Source organism: Phytophthora cinnamomi (assembly GCF_018691715.1).
Source record: "Phytophthora cinnamomi strain GKB4 chromosome Unknown Contig95, whole genome shotgun sequence".
NCBI lineage: Eukaryota > Oomycota > Peronosporomycetes > Peronosporales > Peronosporaceae > Phytophthora > Phytophthora cinnamomi.
The window spans coordinates 262,969-275,903 of NW_027151028.1; the positions used below are offsets into that span (position 1 = coordinate 262,969).

Genomic DNA, 12,935 nt, shown 5'->3' on the forward strand with positions numbered 1-12,935 from the left:
TAGACTACGACAACCACTTAAATTCACCGAGCAGTACGTTTCGCCACACGCCCGTGGGCTCCTTGCCAGGGAGCGAAGGCGATCCTCAAGGGTCCCATGAAACACTCCAATAACATATAGGTTGACTACCGGTACGGGGTATCAAACATAGGAGTTTAGCGACCTCGAAGAGGTTCCAACATCCAACAAACATGTTGGATACAGGGGCGACTACGCCGATCTTTCACGAAGCATTTGTGGGATACGATCGGTCCGAAGCGACACGTGGATGTTTTTGGGGTTCCCACAAGCCACAAACAACAATCGCTTCGAAAGGTCTCTAATGAGATCTTTTAAGATTGCTCTGAGAACGAAGATGGCTACACTTGTCTATAAATTGGCTTCAACTTCCAAAATGGCTACACTGCTATTGCTGGACGTGTCCCTTCGCAGGCATCGCTTGACTTCCTCCTCTCCGCCGTCTTGCTCGCCATGGCGGCGCCTTTCAGCACGCGCCGCGCAGGTTCAGGCGCTCGGGGCGTGGGCGAGTCGCTCATCCTCAAGAGACGGCAGCGAGAAGACCATCTGGCCAGCTACGCGACGTCCGTCAAGGGCTTCGCGAGGCTCAACTCCCGCGCGGAATGGGAGGACTCGCTCTACGACAAGGGGGAGGACAAACAGGTGCAGCGGACGGTAGCTCAGCTCAAGAACCAGCATGAGTCGCAGCTCCACTCGAGAAGGCTCCGGTACGGATGATTCCCGTGTCGAACGGAGCTCTGGAAGTTGAGATCGAGACGATCACATCTTTATCCTAATAGCTATGGATGTTGATGCAATAGGCTGGCGGAGCTGTACAATCGAGAGATGGAGGAGTGGAGAGACGAGTGTCTGGCCAACGTGGAAACACCAGAAGACAGGAAGCAGAAGTGCGTAGTATTAAAAGTCTCCTGCTGAGGGTAGAATTGAAGACTGAACCTCGGTACCCTCGTTGGCGATTCACAGAATGATTAGGCGCGCGTTGGAGCTGAAAGAACGACGCGAAAGGGAGCGCCAGGCGATCGTGGAGGAGAAGCGAATGCAGCAGTATCGGTAGGTGACTTTGGTAGTGATAGCAACGTCTATCATTGATGACTGAGGTTGTGTTTGATGATAGTGAATCATGTGATGATTGTCGAGTGGAAGATTCGAACAAGGTCCAGCAGCTTGTACTACAAGATCGAGACAGGCAACTTACGGAGAGAAGGCTGATAGCTGAACAGGAGGTATATGCTTTGCGTCTACCTTCATTTCTCGAACTTGAGGCTGATCTGATTCATTTCGTATGCTAGCGCGAGATCGAGATCAAAATGGCACAGCTCTGGGAGGAAGATCGGCTGGTGAAAGAGGAGCGCGACCGCCGAGATGTGGAAATGGCGTTGAAGCGCAACGAAGAGATGAAGAATATTTTGGATCTTCAGGTAGATCTAGTGCAGAAGAGGAGAGCTGAGACAGAAGAACGCAAACGAAGAGAAGACCACGACCAACTCAGCGAGTGGGAGCGCCTAAAGCAAGTCGAAGAGGATCTAGAGAGAAAGAACCGTGAGAAGGAGATCATGGTACGTACATGTACAGCTCGGATTCGAGTGAGTCTAGCTAACAGCTTGTATGCATTGCAGCGAGCTTTGGACGTCAAGAAGTTTAACCAAGAACGCGTGGAATCGAATTGCATGGCCTCAGAGCGCGAGCGGCTCTATGACCAGCGGTTGCTGGAGCAAGCGCTAGCACTAGAAGCTGACACGCAACGTCGTGAAAAGGAACTGCAAGACAAGTTCCGACAGGATCAGCTCGAGTATCAGCGGATGCTCAAGCGGCAAATGGAAACTGAGGCGGAGGACTCGTCGTACCTGGACAAGCTCCGCAAAGACATGGAAAATGAGGTCTGGGCTAAGCATGACGCACGACACAACGCTGAAGAAGCTGCTCGCCAAGAACTTCTGCGCCAAGTACTAATTTCCCGCGACAACCAGATCGAGACCAAGCGCACCAACAAAATCCAAGCCAAGCAAGAGGATACGGCATACATGAACCAGCTCAAGCGTGACGCCGAGGAGGCACTGCAGAAAGAGCTTCGCGAACAGGAAGAGCGGCGAGAAGAGCTGAAACGTACGCAGTCGGACCTGTTGCGCCAGCAGGAAGAGAAGCGAATCGCGGAGGAGCAAAAGAAGCAGGCCGAGTTTCTGGAGCTCAAGCGCATGCAGCTCGCCGAGAAGCAGCACAAACAGCGCGTCAAGCAGTTCTCCGCCCACGTGCCGCCCACCAACTACCGCCGAAAGACTGCTCAATGGTACTTCGACGCATAATTCGACGGGACCGCGTAGTATCGGATGCAATTCCACGTGTCAGCAAATACATTTCAGAATGCATGATTCGCCGCTACTCACAACGTAACACCTTATTGCTGCATCACGGCGCATTTCACAACCACAATCAAGTGGACAGGTCGGCAACTGCTCCTTCAGGCTGCTCCTCGCTGTTGAGCCAGTCCAGCGAGCTGGTTGCGTTCTTGTCGGCCTCTCCGTCTAGTCGGATGAGCTTGTTGCACTCCTTCGAGAGCTCACCGAAGCCTAAGCGTCCACGTCGCTGAATGAACTTGGCCACCTTGTCCATCTCCTCCTCCGTGATGTAGATGAACTTGCCGCGGTCGTCCACGATGCCTGTAAGCCGGTTGGCTGCCTGCAGCGACTCGACTCTGTCGATGGCGTCCTGTGTAGCCAAGTTGAACTCCGAGGCCAAGTCCTCCAGCAGCACCACCTTGTGCGCCTTGACGAAGTCCACGAACTCCTGCAGCAGCTGCTGGCTCTCCTCGCTGTCCTCCGCCAGCTTGGAGCCCTGCTCCTCGACCGTGAACATGTCCTTCCACTGGTCGAACTCCTCCTTCTCCTTGCGCTCCTTCTCCTCCTTCTCCTTGCGCTGCTGCTCCTCCAGCGCCTCCTCGGCCTTGGCTTCCTCCTCGCGCTTCTTCTGGTAGGCCGCCTCCTTCTCCTCCGCAATGCGCTGGCGCTCTTCACGCTGCTGCTGGTCGAACTGCACAGCCACACAATATTCCGAGAGTTATGTCGCTGCATCACAACTCCCCGACTCTGTTGGTCCATAGCAGCCACGTACACGACGCAGCTCCTCTCGTTCCCGCCGTTTCAGCTCCTTCTGCAGCTCCTTCTTGGTCATAGCTCGTCTGCAGCTCAGCAGCACATTGGGATAATTAATTACCGCCCGCGACAGATATTTTACCGTAATATTCCGACCCACGTACGGCTCGACGGGCTCTTCCTCGGCCTCCTGGGGCTCGTTCGGAGCCGCAGCCGCGGGCGCAGCGGCCTCCTGCTGCTCGGCATTGCGCTTCTTCTTGTCCTTGCGCCTGCGCAGCGCCGCTAAGCCGCCTCTGTCGCCGCCGCGGACCGCCTCGGCCTGGTCCGGAGCTCGGCCGTCTGCCACTTTCTATACGGGGTGGAAGCATCAGGTTAGAGAGGGAAAACGCGCACGGGAGTTGCATGGCTGGACAGAGCGGAGAGCACACCTTCGCGCCCGAGAAGAAGCCCGCGAAGAAGAGCACCAGCAGCACCGTGGCGCCCAGGCCCCCGAGCGAGATGGCCAGCAGCGCGCCGTCCGACAGCATTTTAGATTATGCAAGTATAGAGGCCTTTCCACCGAATCATATTTAGTGTATGACACACAACTCACTTCAATTACTCCTCGTCGAGAACGAATGCGTTGAGGGCCGTTCTTAACGGAGCGGTAGGCTGGGTGTGCGGTGTGCGTAGAGAGTACCACTCTGCGCGTCGTCGTTAAGAATGACGGAGTGTAGGGTGGTAGGCCGCTGTACCAGACTGTACCTGTGTCCGAGAAATTGTCTCATTCACAAAACGCCCCGAACCTCCTGTGGCAGATATACGTATGTTCCCTCAGCTAGTCGATACGGACGACGAGGAATGGAGCAGTTCGTCCAGTGTTGAAGAGATGAATGACATTGTCGTGTGTGTCGCTGCAGCGACGCAGGCGCTTGCCATTAGAGAAGATTATTTCTGTCAGCAGCGGATCATTTGGAGCGACCACGTAGCAGTCCAACGGCGGCGAAGCTCGTTTGAGAGGAATTATCGGATGGATGAAGGTTCTTTTGATCATCTGTTGGAGTTGCTGCGCCCAAATCTGCAGGTAGATGCGCTCATGTCGACGGTTCGCACGGGCGAAGCCCCGATTTCTGCCGAGGTAGTTTTGCACTGTACACTGCGATGGCTAGCTGGCGGATCTTACCTCGACATTTGCACTATTGGCCACATTAGCCACGCTTCATTTTATCGCTGCCTGTATAAGGGGGTTAACGCAATAACCACATGCCATGCTCTGGCCATCAAGCTTCCGAGAACACACGAAGAGATCGAGAGGACAGCAGCTGAGTTTGCAAAGTGTAGTCACGAAGCTGTATTTGAAGTTGTATTTGAAGTTTATGCATGGCTGACTGTAGTCCTTTAGCAGATTCTTCCATATCTGCTGCAGCTTCTCCGCACAATGGTACACGATAATAGCAGGATTCACGTCACCAAGACTGGCTAATCGTCCAGCAAATTCGTCAGAAAACAAAACGTTCAAAAGTCTAAAAGGGCATTGCTTCTGCTTCAGGGGTGGATCACTTCGAGTTTTCTTCTTCTTCTCAAACAACGCATCGCAAGAAGTCTCGTTAATCTTCCTCTGAATGATCAAGTCGACTATAGCTGCTTTGGTCTTGTTCTTGTAGCCATGGACACCTAGCTTCTTGCACAAAAATCGTAGTTGCTTGTACTGAAACGACGACCCGGGTAGATCTTTGATGTACAGGAATATTTTTTTCTCGTTCTGCACTTGCTCCGTGTGCTGCTCCGTGTACTGATCATCACCTGCACACTCGCTAGATGTGAGTTCCTCCATAATGACTTCAACGTCGCCGAGAGTGATAAAGTCCAGTTCAGGGTATAGAGAAGCAGCATCAGCGGAAGCCGACGCACGAACAAAATCATGGCCAGCGAGCAGGGCATCAGTGCGTTCACTGCTTTCGATGATATCCTCACACTTCTCCTCCTCTGCCTGGTGATACTCGTGTCGCGCTGGTGGGGGGAACGTGGATTCGCTGCTCGCATACTGCGCTAGGCGGGGAGAATGACTGCCGCCACTACAGCCAGACAACTCGTCTGCTTGAGCGAGAGGACGGAAGGTGCATGCGATTGTCGTGTCCTGGGTGTCGGAGGTAGACACGCCGTCAGCGCTGGGACCCAAGAGCAAGTCAGAGGAGCTCGCGCTGGGCTGGACAATGGTGCGCAGCAACCCTCGAGGGCGTTCCATTTGGATGGAGAGTCAGAATCTGGGCAGCCTACCACGGACAGCGCACCCCCCCCCATCGTGGTGTGCGTAGGGAGCCTACCGATCCGTGATCGAAAATTCCCTCGAGGTAGTCCCGACTGCTGCACAGAGCCGGTGCGCAGCCTACCCGGGCCTACCGAGCCTACCGCACACCCGCTCCGTTAAGAACGGCCCTGAAAAGGTGTGAAAGAGACTCAAGGGTCGTTTCCAGACGCTACAGCGTTTTAGTGGGGGGCTAGGGACAGTTTCCTAAACGGTGTCATGGCAGATCCTCTAGAGCGTAAAAAAATGACTCACTCATCGTGTTTCCACGGTTCCATTTCTATTTTAAATTGGAGGACTTGGGAGTTGCTACAGGTTCAATAATGGTGAATGAAGGAGGTTCTTCGACCCCCCCCCCCCCACACACACACACACATAAAAAAGGTTCAGCGCTATCATGCTTTCCCGAAGAAATGGTACTACCGTAATGGTTTCTCTCATTTGAATGTTTATCCCTCGACGATCCTTGTCTTAGACGAACGCACCACAACTCGAACAAATCGAGCAGAATTCGGCATGTCGGGACTCCAGCCTAGATAGCTCCCGAGACAGAGCCCTCCTCCGGAATCGATTTTAGCGCGACCCTCAACAACGAACACGTGCCGCGCCTTTCTTTGGTCCAGGTGAACGCAGTGCAGCCCCTCGTCTTGGCGCAGATGGCGCAGCACCCGTCATAAGCATTGACATCGGAGGCCTTGCCAATCGGAAAGCCAGTGAGCTTGACGCCCATCAGCAAGCTCCCCCGGCATCGCGTAGTTGAGATGGTCGCCTCCGAGATGGCCGCACCGAGCAAGCCCACGCAGATAAACAGGAGTTTCGCGCTCAGCATTGTGTCAATGCAAGTAAATTGGAGAATGAACGCATTGACAGAGATAAACATAAGAATCGCTTTAGACTGAAGGGGTTCCTATGTTTACTAAAGTTTGGTCGAGTGAAGTAGATAGCAATCATGTTGCACACTTGATCTTGCGTGAAAAGATGCCGCGTATGATGCAGTTTAGGATGGGAATATGCGCAGCCCGGGTGTGACTCACAGGGTGTGAGTCAGGAGGAAGTGTGTAGAGACACCATTTCCACGCTCAGGTTCAACATGCTCTGCAGATTACGCTATGATCACGGTGCATCTGAGGGCCGATACTAATATTAACAGGCGATCCAGTTAAGAGGGGGACCTTTTTGGGGGAAACTAAAAAAAAATTAAATGCGGAAATTGTCCTATTTCAATGAAATTTTAGTCGGAACATAACTAGAATTTCAAATGACGAATGAGTCAAGCCTGGCTTTCGTAGCTGCACTGGTTGTGCCATGGCAAGGCATGCAAACAGCATGCCGATACTAGCGCTGTTTGAAGCATTTGTAGGGATTTTGAGGTATGAGACATTTGATAGTGGTACTGCGTGATGGACAAATTGTTCTCACCCTGCCACGTCCTTGTGGAGACGAAGCTACACATTGTGGAGAGATGGGGCAATGCAGACCACTCTACCTCCTCGTTTTCCGAATTTAGACATGTAACGCATTCACACCAAGGGCAATCAGGCGGAGGCGCTGTTTTCGAGCGCTCATGCTAAGATGTGAGCTGCGTTCACGTGAATAAAGACAACATACTTATAGGTTTGAAATATCGATCTATCTGATGATGCTAGTTTCACGACCTGAAAATAAAGACCGCAATTACTTGGCTCGACGATTTTCCCCATTTTGGGCCCTTTTTTCCCTCTTCTTAACTGGATCGCCTGTTAAAGAGGTAGATCGGTATCACCGTAATACCAACGTCCAATTGTGCACGAAACAGGCGAGCAACCGATCTACGGTTCTGAAATTCAACGGTTCACTGACTCACTCATCGTTTTTCCACGGTTCCATTTCTATTTTAAATTGGAGGACTTGGGAGTTGCTACAGGTTCAATAATGGTGAATGAAGGAGGTTCTTCGACCCCCCCCCCCCCACACACACACATAAAAAAGGTTCAGCGCTATCATGCTTTCCCGAAGAAATGGTACTACCGTAATGGTTTCTCTCATTTGAATGTTTATCCCTCGACGATCCTTGTCTTAGACGAACGCACCACAACTCGAACAAATCGAGCAGAATTCGGCATGTCGGGACTCCAGCCTAGATAGCTCCCGAGACAGAGCCCTCCTCCGGAATCGATTTTAGCGCGACCCTCAACAACGAACACGTGCCGTGGCTTTCTTTGGTCCAGGTGAACGCAGTGCAGCCCTTCGTCTTGGCGCAGATGGCGCAGCACCCGTCAGAAATGTTGACATTGGAGGCCTTGCCAATCGGAAAGCCAGTGAGCTTGACGCCCCTCAGCAAGCTCCCCCGGCATCGCACAGTTGAGATGGTCGCCTCCGAGATGGCCGTACCGAGTAAGCCCACGCAGATAAACAGGAGTTTCGCGCTCAGCATTGTATCAATGCAAGTAAATTGGAGAATGAACGCATTGACAGAGATAAACATAAGAACCGCTTTAGACTAAAGCAGTGTGGATAAAGCCGCGGCTTTATTTTGGGCTTTTCGGCTTAATCGATTTTTTAGCCGATCGGCTTTATTGGTGGGGCAAGTGGCGGCCAATATCCGGACATTACCGGACAAATCGTACCTAATTGGGCTTGTTATATTTTGTAGATTACACAGCCGAAAGAAGGAGAATTGCGCCATCACCGAGCTCTTGCGGGCTCCTACGCGGGCCACACCTCGCTGGAGAACAAGTTCCACCTGGTGCCCTCGGGCATCCTGAACCCGAACGTTATCTGAATCATCGGCAACGGACGGCCTTCAACTCAAATCACGGCCACGGTGTCTCAAGCGTATTGCGCTCCATTTCGTTGAGCGCTGCTCGGTCTCATTTCTCATTTTGCACCGAGCCGAGCAAGCTCCTGCAAATAAGTCTCCCCACCTCACCACCAAGTCACCTCCCACGCACCCACCGAAAGCAGCATGAGGTCCTTCACCACTGCGCTCGCCGTGTTCGTGCTGATCGCGACGACCGCCAACGGCTCGCCCATGCTTCGCATGGAGACCAAAGGTAAGAAGGGCAAGTCTAAGACGGAGGTACCGGTCGTTCCACGCCGAACGCCATCTTGTTGCTTCAGCCACCTTGGGATTCCATTCGCAAAGGCAGTATCAATTCTCTCAAAATTGATGTTGCCTCTCTCGCTGAAAAAATAACCGGTATCTCGCCATATGACGATCTTGGGCGCGGGTGCAGGATCAGATCTTTGTTCGTCGCCGTAAGCTGCATGACAATGCTTGCACCAAAGCTGGAGCCTGCCGCCCTTCTTCGGTAAGTCCGTCTCAATGAACTGCTGTCGCTCGTAGCCCTGGAGGCGCCCCATCGTGCCAGGGTAGGCTTGCTGTATGAGTAGGCTGGCTGTATGCTGATTTGGACGGGAACTTGAGGGGGGGGGGGGGGGGGTTGTGGTGCTCACCTGAGCAGGAACTGTCCGAAACACAAACCCCACACAAATTAGCCGAGTATACAAGTAGGTATAGCCTTTCGTATACCGTTGTATAGCCAATCTCGCGGAGTTATCTTCGGCTTTATAGGGCCGGCTCTATTCGGCTTTTTGAATTTGCTTGCGGCTTTATCTAACAAATCGCAACAGAGCCCTGGACGAAATAAAGCCGCAAGGGTGCGGCTTTATCCACACTGACTAAAGGGGTTCCTATGTTTACTAAAGTTTAGTCGAGTGAAGTAGATAGCAATCATGTTGCACACTTGATCTTGCGTGAAAAGATGCCGCGTATGATGCAGTTTAGGATGGGAATATGCGCAGCCCGGGTGTGACTCACAGGGTGTGAGTCAGGAGGAAGTGTGTAGAGACACCATTTCCACGCTCAGGTTCAACATGCTCTGCAGATTACGCTATGATCAGGGTGCGTCTGAGGGCCGTTACTTAATATTAACAGAGGTACAGTAGATCGGTATCACCGTATACCAACGTCCAATTGTGCACAAAACAGGCGAGTATCACGGTGCAACCGATCTACGGTTCTGAAGTTCAACGGTTCACTGACTCACTCATCGTTTTTCCACGGTTCCATTTCTATTTTAAATTGGAGGACTTGGGAGTTGCTACAGGTTCAATAATGGTGAATGAAGGAGGTTCTTCGACCCCCCCCCCCACACACACACACACCAACACACAAAAAAAGGTTCAGCGCCATCATGCTTTCCGCAAGAAAAGGTACTACCTCCGTTCGGAAATAGATGACCATTTCCAATCATATTTCAGCCTCTCCAACATAATTCCCCTTCTAAACAATTCGAGTTTGAATTCTGAATCTCCCGCGCTTTCCCCGCTCACTGGCCACCACACCCCGCACACTGGCTTCTGGATTCATTTCGAAAGTTGGCGGATGGGGGAGATCACGGATAGTGAACGCCAGGCCGTCTGGGAAACCCTACTGCTTCGCAGCGTAGGAGGCGTGCTACACGTGGGGAGATCGTCCGGGTTGCAATGTACTTCCACGTGAGCCGCCAAGTTGTCGAGCGCATTGGAAGCGTGGAATCAACTCGATGGGAGATTGAGTAGCAGCTGTGATCAAGTCAAGAAATAGTGCAAGATGGACCGCCGCCCCGCTGCCCCTGCCACGCCCGGACGACGCCACGCGCTGACGCTGCTGCGCCGAGGCCTGGAACGCTGGATTCGACCTTTCGTGCCCGGACCGATTCCCCCCGTGTCTCGCATGTGCATGCGCTACGTGCCCCGCGCTCGACTTGGTGCGCGTCGTGTGCTGGAAGCGATGCGGGATCCGACGACGATGGAGGGCTCGGTTGCTGACGATGAGCGTGAGGCGAAGACTGAGAGCGACGCTTGGACGGAGGACTCGCGCTTCCCGCTGCCAGCGCCCATGGAGCATATCATGAACTCTAATGGTGGAAATGATTACCGGCTCGAACATTTGCTAAGTACAAACTGATGCGAACGGACAGTCTCCCAACGTCATTGCCATGCGATGCAACATCTCTCAGCAAGTGGGATCCTCGTAGCACCCGAAGCCAAATCAAGTGCCCCTCAAGTATGAAGTGAGATCTTAGATCCATTTTTGTGCGGCGGAACAAGAGCGCCTGCGCCTCTCTGGACTGTGTCTTGCTTAGTGTCAACTCTAGATCTCCAGCCCTCCCACATTTTAAACGCATGCGCCTCTCTGGACTATGCCTCGCTTGGTGTCAACTCTAGATCTCCAGCACTCCCACAATTTTATAATCAGGAAAATGAACGAGGCGGAGCGCTGCGCAAAAAAAAAAGCAAATGGTCATCTATTTCCTTGCCTTTTGGTCACGTCCAGAGAGGAGATTACTTGTCAGGGGTAAGTTATCACGGCTGCTCAAATGTTCCGAACGGATACTCACCCGTGCTCAGTGTGAAAGCGGCACACAGCGGGTTCGCCACGGCCGTCTCATTGTACACGTACCCCCAGGTTTTACAAGTAGATACATTATTGTGCGTCAATCACACTGTAAGCCGGCCTGTCGCGAGGCCTGCGTGAAAACGTCGCGGTAGTGCGACGTGCATAGCAACACTGCCGCGAAATGGGAAATAAGTTCATTGCTGACACAAAGCAGGCGGAGTAGCATTAGCCTGGTTGAACAGCCCCGTCGATCTCAGCTGAGTGCTTTGGGGGGGAATCCTTGCATTGGGTTACCCTACCTAAAATCATAAAGTGCAAGATCATTCTTTTTCTGAGGATTATGCATTTGACCTTGCACTTGTGCATTTGGTTTTGTTCTTTGTGAACCTTGTTCCTGGTGAACTTAGGCCGGAAAAGGTGTAGTACAAGCTAGTTTGCGTATCTTCCTTCGGTGGTTGCTGTGCAGCTTCATGCAGGGCCGTTCGACTTCGGCGGCAATACCTTCAGGCCATGGCTGTAGGCTACAGCATCTCTATCCTCAAGTTCGAACAACGAAAAAAATAACTGAGATCTTGGTGATCACCAACGCAACGGGTCTCAGTTTGCAACAAGTGCATTTCGTACGACTATCTCGCCTTTGGTGAGCTACGCCTTTTTTTTATCGAACACTCGTAAGTGCCGTCCAATTCGGTTCTGCAAAATTGTTGAGTCATTTTATGATCGCCGCGCTTAACAGCTATCATGCGTTGCTACGGTGGGCTCCGACGTGGCGGTTGCAGTAGGGGCGGCCGTGGTTACCACAGGGGTAGCTGTGGTTGCGGCAGGAGCGCTAGTACTCGTGGTGACAGTCGTGGCCGAGAAAGAAGAAATCGTCGCTGCCGTAGTTGAAGTGGGCGCCGTAGTCACGATACTTGCTCAGCCTGAACCGCTGTGGAGGCAGGCGCTGTCAGTAGTAGGTACCGACTAACCTTTGTTATCCCCTTCTGTTTGTTATGACATACAACAGTAGGTCGGTTAACTAGTTAGTTTGCAATCAGCCAAATATCAAATTTTCACCAAATTGCATGTTGGACTTTGTATAAAATGGTATAGCACATGGGCGACAGACGCGTCTGTGAAGGAACAATCAATTCGGGGGTAACTACTCCTTTTCCCGTGATTCTCGATCTTTTCAGCTAAACACAATATCAAGTCCAATCCAAGCATCCCCGCTATCTCGAGCAACTCGGACACCTAGCCCTGTACTTCTCCTGAGCCAGTCGACGCTTTTGTTTGAGCTTGATGCCGAGTTCAATGAGCTTGTTTTGCGACCGTCTGTACCAATCTCCATTTTCGCGCCGAAGAGGACAATGAGAGACGTGCACGTTGGTCAGTCCCACACACAGTTGAAACACGTCGTCGTACAGCCGGATGCCCGACGCGGCATTTTTGACTTGGTCTTGTATGTGGGCCCGAGAGAGACCGAGAAACTCGGTGAATGAACAAAACTATCGCCAAGAACCTCATGCGCTCGGGATAGATGAGCTAAAGCGCGATTGGACATCTCTCCCGAAGAAGATTAACCTCATCGTGTTGAACTAGGGTTTTCCCGTTGGAGAGAGTGCCTTGACATCTGTCAGGACTTCCAGCGGGATCTTGTTCAGACCCCCCGGGTTATCCCGGTTATGCCAATTTTACAGTCAACTCGACAAGAGGTCTATATAGCGATATAGCCAATCGGATCCCTCCGTGCACCCTTTGTTATTAATATCACATATCACGATTAGGTATTTTGGGAAAAGTCTGAATAAGTAGTTCTTAAGTGCTTCGATACAAAATGGCTCAAAATCCAAATTAGGCATCCAGGTGGTATACTTTATTCAAGTGAATTGTAATTCGATACAAATGGCTCACAATCCGAGTTAGGCATTCAGGTGGTATACTTTATTCAAGTGAATTAGCTACGTGGACTCCTAGCGACCCGTTCAGCTAGATCGACCAAAAAGAAGTACTGCAGCGACTGGAGTTGGCCTTCCATTGCATAGTTGGTTAGAGCTGTTCTCTGCGGGTTCTTGACTTGCTTCAAGACGCTGACTCACTCTCAACTGAGTGAGTGCCGGGCGATATCGCCGCCACTCCAGCGACGAATGCGAACAGTAACGTGTAATGCCTTCGCAGTCCACATCAGACCAAGCATCAAGAAACG

General features: G+C 52.0%; 2 protein-coding genes across 2 annotated transcripts; one reads left to right on the forward strand and one right to left on the reverse strand.

Moving 5' to 3' along the window:
* Window positions 1-471: 471 nt before the first annotated feature.
* Window positions 472-2,318, forward strand: IUM83_16701 (Coiled-coil domain-containing protein 11; the record flags this gene model as incomplete). Its single annotated transcript, XM_067941604.1, has 6 exons — window positions 472-725; window positions 819-905; window positions 982-1,068; window positions 1,133-1,241; window positions 1,308-1,574; window positions 1,635-2,318. 6 exons carry the CDS (start codon window positions 472-474, stop codon window positions 2,316-2,318), a joined length of 1,488 nt encoding a protein of 495 aa, XP_067783845.1.
* Window positions 2,319-2,445: 127 nt separating this feature from the next.
* IUM83_16702 (DDRGK domain-containing protein 1) lies at window positions 2,446-3,631 on the reverse strand (the record flags this gene model as incomplete). The annotated part of the gene is made up of 4 exons (XM_067941605.1): window positions 2,446-3,042; window positions 3,124-3,190; window positions 3,269-3,453; window positions 3,533-3,631. 4 exons carry the CDS (start codon window positions 3,629-3,631, stop codon window positions 2,446-2,448), a joined length of 948 nt encoding a protein of 315 aa, XP_067783817.1.
* Between the last annotated feature and the right edge of the window lie 9,304 nt (window positions 3,632-12,935).